At 30.7% G+C, this 8863-nt stretch overlaps 1 protein-coding gene across 1 annotated transcript; it reads right to left on the minus strand.

The window, feature by feature from the left end:
* Positions 1-2501: 2501 nt before the first annotated feature.
* On the minus strand, positions 2502-4828 carry LOC132751053 (protein phosphatase 1 regulatory subunit 27-like). Its single transcript, XM_060741159.1, has 3 exons — positions 4345-4828; positions 3264-3414; positions 2502-2891 (listed from the first exon to the last, which is right to left on the minus strand). The coding sequence occupies exons 1-3, from the start codon at positions 4520-4522 to the stop codon at positions 2705-2707; spliced, it is 516 nt and encodes a 171-aa protein (XP_060597142.1). The 5' UTR covers positions 4523-4828; the 3' UTR covers positions 2502-2704.
* Positions 4829-8863: the final 4035 nt, after the last annotated feature.

An 8863-nucleotide genomic window follows, 5' to 3' on the forward strand; every position in this document is an offset into this window, starting at 1 on the left:
TATGAACTCAAGCAAGCATCTCTCAATCAAATATATAATCAAAGCGCTGGAGAAATAGAACAATGATTACTTGACATATAAGGGGAATTTTCGAAAAAAGTACTGACTTAAAAGTGCAGATCATAATCAGATGACACGTATATTATGTTATCTCTATGTCATTTTATCAGTGATACTTCTTTTAACGAAATGTTTTTATAATCTGTATTTTAGTTCTTAATTTATAAAAGCATTGCTTGAAACCACTGAATGATTAAGTTCTGAATAAATCGTCTCTTCTACTTTTTTGTTGTTCCCTTTACTGCAATGTAATGAAAAGTAGGAGTAGTATCATTGCAAATCACTATCCTGAACTCTAACAGACTCTTACGGAATTTGAGAATTTGTTGATATCTAATTGGACAATAATTATCTGTTCAAAAAGACATACGTCACCTTTTCACGAATATTTCTAACATTTGTCTAAACTTGACATGTTTTTGGTTATTCCTTTTTTTCTTAATTTATCAAGTTGAAAGCAAAACAGCTTTACAAAAAGCAAAAAAAAAAGATTTAATATTAGTTTCGTTATAAATCACAATACAATCATAAAAACATCTTAACAGCTATGTTGACACATATAACTGTATCATACGTTATTATTTTAAAATTCTTGAATCTTCAAGTTGAAATAAAACAAACAAACATGCTGCAAATTCAAAACGCATAAGCAAATTTCGTTCAAGTCCCTTAGAATTATATATTCTAATTTGGTTTGCTACATCTATCAAGTCCTGTCAGCTGAAGTGACACCGAAAGCAAAATTAAATTTTAATTTAAAAGATACATGTCCTCCCTTTTTATCTCATTGAGCAACCGAAGACTTTAAGAAATGGAATTGTCCTATCATTTGATGATTCTGTCTCTATTTCTTGTTTTAGTAACTACCTTCTTTATTGTCATACATACATTTACATGACAATTCAAGGCTATGATATTCAAGATACGAGTATAAAAGAATAGCCGTTTGATCTTTCATTTAAGATCCACAGAACGAACACCATAAGCAATAGCTTCCAATATGTCGAAACCAAAAGGATAATTATAAATGCTGGTGTCCACCAGTGAAATTTATTTTGATTTAACACGCAAAACAAATTAATTTTCTATCTATATCATACATTTGATGTTTTAAGTTATTTCATTTATTTTTGCTCTCCTTTTTGACGTTATGATTCCATGGCGTGTCAATTCAAAATTAGTTTGAAAAAAAATCTTAAAAGGATTTTATTCAAAAACATACAGATGTCCTGCATAACAAATTCGTCGTAGTCATTCTTTTAGTAAGATAAAAGATAGAAAGAAACCACAAATAGAGCCACGAGGAAATAATTCAGAAGAACACATTTCTCGAATTGTTTCGAAACATTAGTTTCAAGCACTCGGTTCTCTTGCAAGGCTTCTGACATAATGTGTTTTTCCACGTGCACGCAACTATCATATTAATTTCAAATACTCGAATTTCTTCCTTTAAGTTTCAAGAAAAGCTATCAATGATTATTTTTCTTTCTTGATTCCTGGAAAACTCATTATCGCTTTTAACTAAATAAACAGAATTGATGTTCCCGCAACAACACAAAGTTTTAAACGGATATTTTATTAGAATGTGTAATTGATAAATATGTAAAAAGAAAGAAATTTACAAATTTACTTTTGTTTGCGGGCATAGCTGCACTACAATTGGGAAAAGGCAATTGATTTGTAGATCGTAATTATCCAAAATCAAATAAATGATATTTTTTGCAACATATTGTTTTTATACAAGGAATATCACCGTTACTGTGCACGATTTTCTTTGTTTTATAATGCAAGAAATGTAGTCAAACAGTCAATAGTCAATTCCAGTCAAGTCCTAGACATTTCCTTTTAAGACCATTATTTCAATATGAGTTTTAGGCATGGATTTTGCAACTTATATTTATAGCTTCCGAGTCCGTAACCAGTACAAATGTCATGCGGAACACACGGTAGTAGCCAGAAAAGGACTTTGATTAACCAGTCGTTCACGGCTGTCTGTTCGATATGATTGTATAAATGTAACGTCAGTATAAAATATATATATTTTTAGTTACGAACTACTACGGAACTCACAAAGTTAAAAATCATGATTAAAAGGTGTCTATTATTAAAAGACTTTATTTGTCCTGCATATTGTGGTGTTTCGTGGAACATCGTTTATATGTATGATTTGAGGCTAATTCTTTTATGAAATATAGCTGATCCTTAATGTGTAATGTGGGTTATTGTGTATTTTACTCACATGAGGCGGTCACAACACATATTTAGGGATACGTATTATAGCATGTTAATTAATAATAATTTTAAAACTTCATTTCTTCCGTTTGGTTAGTTATTCCTCTTACTACATATGTATGATTGATTTTGAATACACATGACTTTTTTTCATCCGGGTCTTTCATCTTTCAAATAGAAGAATTCAGAATTTGGATTTCACATTATCAAAACTTTTTTCCCGAAATAAAGTCTAAAAGTGCTTGTGAGAATAAAAAATGGCATCTTGTAATAATTCACAAAGTTGATGAGACCTTAAGGTCATAAAAATTCTGTTGATTGCCATATATTTGACATTTTCCGGGAGATTTATTGGCTTCCAATTTTGAACAAGAAAAAATATCTTTGATGAAAGGAGAAATGTTATACTGGATCACCCGGATACGGAAGTACCGCCATCTTGTTCTAACGTGTCCTCATCTGATTGGTCATTATCACAAGATTGGGCGTGGCCCAACATTACCCGGATAGTTTTAAAATCTGATTGTTCTACTAGATCAAGTGGTCTTTCTCCATCTTCTGTCAATATTGTTTTGTCCGCACCGTTGTCCAGTAAGAACCTGGAATTATGGTACGATAAATGATTTATTTTTATTTTGCAATTGAAATTAAGGTTATTTCATGATATCTAAGACATTTCAACAATTTTGATGCACAAATATCAAAATGTTTAAGTTACAAATGACAACAGTGTTTGACACATAACACTAGCAGATCATACTGCCATACTATGTCACATATTAGATGTTTACGTATATTATTAGGGTGTTTTTCCCCTTTCATTTTTATATTACGATTATTTTGAAAATATAGAAGTTATGCTTTGACTATTAAGCAAATGATACCATTGAATCGGTAATATCATAGATCAAAGGCAAAAAAGGGAAACATATATTATATAAGCTAAAATCCCGGAATATATATTCACTTACTTGACAATATCAGCGTATCCTTCGGCACACGCGGCATGTAGCGGTGTCCAAGAATCATCGTCTTGTTTGTTGATATCTGCACCATGAGCTACCAGAAGTCTTACAGCGCTTTCATTGCCGTCTAGCACCGCTTGATGTAAAGGCGTTAACCCTATAGAATAAATTAAAAATTTATAGGTGATATACCTTCTATTAAAGCTACAAAAGATTAAACGACATTATAATACTATGAAGCAGTGTTGTATAGTTCTGACAATGTGCTCTCACAAATCCATAAATGGTGTAGAGGGAAATAACGAATCAAACTCTTACTCTTTGTTTATATCAATATGAATTATCAAACATCATGTATACCTTACACATTACACATGTACTGAAAATACATGTACACTGTATAGTTGTACTTAATTAAAGTTTAAGCTCGCTGAAATGTGAAAAAAATCAGTTATTTAAAACGAAGTGAATCGCTGTTTGTGCATACATTAATGGATTTATTGCATATAATTTTCTGCACGGCCTGTTTGTTTTTGTTTTTAAAACAGTTGTGATTATTACTGACTGTAATTGACTTACGTGGAGACTGATAAAAAAGATAATCATATCCGTCTAAACAACTGGCATGCCCTTTACAGATGTGCCACAAAAATGACATTTACTTGATTCATTCTTAACAAGTAGCCACAATAAAATAAGGCAACTAAATATATAACAGCGTTCAGCGCTATGTGATGCTAAACTGTTGAAAACACCAGTGTATGAAAAGACGTTGATTTGAGAAAATGGAATTGATTAGTCACATTATTGCTTTTAAACATTTTTTATTCTTTTTTACATGTTGTATTAATTGTGCTTAAACTTCTGCAGTTTCGTTATGTTTTTTTCTCTCAGTTCACCATCAGCTCATCAAAAAATTTTCCAAGTAAAGATATATAAAATAAAAATTTTAGTAAAAATTAAAAAGTGCTTTCATGACAATGAATGATAGTGTATATTTTTTCTAAATAGTAAAGTATAAATGGTACTAACACAAAATCAAAATATTTCTTATCAGCTAATCTACTCAAAGATCTTTCTTACTTACCAGCATCGTTAATTCCACTTATGTCAACTTGTAGACTGGCTCTCCGCAACATATGATCCAATGCATGTATGTCATTTTCTTTAATATTGTCCAAAAATACCAACTCATCGGGAAACCGTACACCTTTCTTTTTAACTTCCGGGTTTTGTTTTGCGAATAAACTTGCTCGTCTACTCATTATTTTTTGTTCTGCTTATCTAGAAGATATTTATTAAATACCTATTTTAAGATCTTTTAGAATGAAATTAATGGCACTGCGTGTGGCATAATTTGCCACAGAATAATAATAACTACCTTTCAGAAATCCTTATATCGTTTATGGACACACTTTAATCTGTCATTTTATGAATATAAATATGAACACAATTTTAATAAGTAGTATTTACATGATTTACATGTCATCAAAATGTGAACGTTGTCCTTCTATGTCATTTAAAATAAAATGCATGCATTTTTTCTTTCCTGTATATACTAGTACTAAAATGTATTATAGCATAAAATCGGCTATTTTTCCCTTTTTTGCCCATGTTATAACGGGGCCAAAACCATGCGTTAACATAGTCACGCGCTCTTGTTATAGCCCGGTTTTACCTATGCGCAATACATAGAGGGCCCAGTAAACAAACAAAAAATGACGATTTGGCCTGTTTGCCAGTATCATGCGCTCTTGTTATATTGGAATTATTAATTCGAGGGCCTCAGTCGCATAACGGTGAGCAGCATTCAAGTAATTATGCCGGCAATACGGCGTATAGACAACGCCGCTTATCTTGGTTGTCGCCCTTTCTTAGAAACGGACAGTTGTCAGTGTAAACAAATAGAATCTGTCATTCAGTTAAAAATCCCCCGATTAACTTACAAAAATGGAAAGCACAAAATGAATATAAGAAAACTTTGTTTATTGACGTTTATATTGATAAATGTTCTGTATGTTTCTTTGAGAGAATAATGTTTTATGCCTGATTTTTTTTAAAACTTGCGTGCTTAAAAAAAACCGATTCTGAAATTGAATCTGATGTCACTGATCTTTTTCCTACCGCCAATCTGTAATCATTCTAGGAATTTCTGAGGCACCTGTTTTGTCTTGGGTAGAATAATGTTATGTTTTCCTTAAGTTATTATATCTCCAAAGTTAAACTTTGTTAAATCAATTAAAATTTGAAATTTCGTTCGGTTCTCAAGTTGTTGGCCCCGGAAAAAATAAAACGCATACGTAAAACATGTAGAGTTGGATAAATACCGTTCAAGCACAAGCATTTAATGTTTGTGTTTTATATATAATATACATCATGAATCTGTTTTAAAATTTTATGCTATAATAGCGTCAACGCACGTTTATTTCGTGTTATAAAGTCTGCAGAGTCCCTCGGAACTGTTGGAGCCCTCGCCCTACCGGGCTCGGGCACCAACCGTTCCTCGGGACTCTGCAGACGTTATAACACGGAAAAACGTGCGTTAACCCTATATACTAGTTATTTATGAAATCATTTGCTATGTTCATAATATATATATGCGGTTTTTAAAATCGTTCACAAATTTCTTGTAAACTAATTATTTATTTTTTCCTATAATATTTACGTTTACTTTATATGAATACATATTCTTTATATTCACAGATGGATAATTCTCAATTCTAACATTCCGGGTATTCTGTTTTCCATACGTGAACATTACAGCTAGTATCCAATTTTCCCACAACATAACTCACTCTGGAGAAATTGTTTTCCCATCTTGATTCTGCTATCACAGAGTGTAAATTCCAATAATTATCTTTTGAACTTCCGTGTTTCACGTCTGTTAATATGCACTTAAAACAAAAAAGTGTTCTTGTATATATTTTTACAAAGAATATATAAGATAACATATGTGAACATTATAAAAACTATTTACGTTTTCTCCCAGTTCATTTGAAAACAAATATCTGTTAAATTTCAATCGTAAAGCCTTCACTTATGAAATAAAAGAAAGACCATAAGCAAATTGTACATTTTGCAAATTGTATTTTTATTCAAGTACATAAGCATGTACTTGAAAATACACATAGAAAATAAAATAATTGAACTTCATAAGTTATAAATAGTTGTTATTTAAATATTAAAGTACATTATAAATTAGCTTTATATTATTGTATTAGCGTTTCTGCCCTGCAATTATAGATATTTGAAAAAGAGATTCTAAAACATGCATACATGTATATGACGTAAGCAGGGCTAATACGGAAAAAACGAAAATAAAACTGCATTGGTTTAGAAAAATGACCATTATTAAATGTTTTATTTTAAGATTGTGTCATATGTATGCATTCTCTTTAAAACAGTTACATCTTTCTCACGTTTCTATAACAGGACCAATATAAAAGCATCCTATATTGTGTATATGAAAACTGGAAAATGAATCTGAAGTTTTTCAATATTTTTATTCATCTGCATTTGTGATTACGAGTCCAAGAACATGTATTTCAAAATGTTCTTTCACTTTCTGCGGTGATTAATAAATGAAGTGATATATACTTGACAAAATAACCCAACCAAAAACAGAAACTGTTTAAATAATTGATGTAAGAATTCAATATTGAATGTCATATATCAAACTACAACTGGCATCTATTACAATGAATTATACAAACCAATAAATGGTGTCCTCATTTTTTTCCAGCGTTTCTAGATTAAGTCCCGAAATCTTTAAATAGACTGTCTTATTTCATCAACTTACACTCTTGTGTTTGGATGTTATTTTGGCACCGTCTTCAAATACTAATAAACGTCTCTTCAAAAGGCTGACAAACATTTGTTTTGTCCCTTTTTGCTATTTGCTTTTCTGTCATTGTTTCGCGTATCGATCTATAGTGTAATCTTTATCAGAAATAAATCATTTGCTTCCATTTGCCAACAATAATTACACCGGAAATGAGTGGAAGGTGAAGTAAGATTGATACTTTGTCTGATGATGTTCAAATACATTTTACGATATGAAATTATGTTTAATATTTTAAATTATCCAATTCCTAAAGACATGTAAATTTATAATCAAAAGAGCTACATGTATATAGTCCAAATGGGTCGGGCTACAAGTTATAACAACATTAGCAACAGTCCTGTTAACACAGCCTCCCCGGCCCCTACACACACAAACCAAGTCAATGTGTTTATAATGATAAAGTCACTGAATGCTTTTAGATGACCATGATTATAAAAGAAAGCTATTTCGAAAATAAAATAAAATACTTTCATTCGTTTATAAAGTAGATACAGACTAAAAATATGACCAAAAATATATATAAAGATATATGAATGTAATTTGTTCTCCTATGATGTGATGATTTTAAAGATGAAGTTGTATTGCTTATGTCAATCAAATTTGTTTTGTGTATTTTATGTATATTAATAAAACAGCCTCTAAATGTGACAATGTATCTGAAACGTCTTATTAAAAAGATGTTACATATACATAAATATCATGAATAATGCATACTGGAGAATATCAATGATATATGTTTTGGCCATGATAAATGTATCATGTATATGTAAGCTGCAAGAAAGGCTAATGAGGGAAAGCAGAGATCATGTCAAAATAATTATTAAAATTACTGGCAAACATAACTACGTAATGGAATTGTTGTTTTATCATGTCACAGTATAATATGTAAGACATTGCTTCAAGAATCTCGTGTAATTGTTTGACGTCAAATTCTGCTTCAGCATTTCAGAAATAAGTAGGGACATATTCATCCATTTATTCCTTCAGGCACAAGCTGTACAAAATGAGAAATTCGATGATATTATCATCGAAAAACAAAAGTGGCACAATTCGCGGCAGTGCATTTACAAGCTACAAAAATTTATTTTGTTAAAATAACCGTAAAATGATAAGTACAAAGAAACTCCTGACATTCTATTGTAGATTTTTGTAAAAAGATAAATTTATTTGTTGTAATAATACAATTCGATAATCTTAAATTGAAAAACATTTTTTCTTCTTTTTCTATTGTTCCGCTAACTGAAACTTAAATAAGATAAAATATCAAGGGTTTTATGACAAGATTAAACTTTTATTTAACCAATATCTCACTGTGTCTTCTTTCGTCCATTAAAAAATAAATGAGATAAAATATGAAGGGTTTTATGACAAGATTAAACTGTCTTACTGTGTCTTCTTTCGTTCATTTAACCGACAAAAAGTAAAGTCTATCAACTCCTACAATAGACAATAATTACTCTTTCAAAGGATTAAAGTAGTTTTCGCGGATTTGGGCAACTCCTCACATGAGCTGTTTTTAACTTGTTTGAAACAGAATTCGCTCAATAATAAGCGATTACCATCAAGCATGTATTATATAATTATACAACAAACAAACAAACAAACAAACAAACAAACAAACAAACAAACAAAACACGCGCCGATGTATAAATATCCGACACAGCACATATTTCCACATTCCGCTCTGTTTTTTCGTTCAGATATTTTTGTTTGAGAATAAGGAAAGGATAACACGTAAACAATAGTTTATTAAAATGGAAGA

This window comes from Ruditapes philippinarum, unplaced genomic scaffold (assembly GCF_026571515.1).
Source record: "Ruditapes philippinarum isolate M1 unplaced genomic scaffold, ASM2657151v2 ctg1375_1_1_1_1, whole genome shotgun sequence".
Taxonomy (NCBI): domain Eukaryota; kingdom Metazoa; phylum Mollusca; class Bivalvia; order Venerida; family Veneridae; genus Ruditapes; species Ruditapes philippinarum.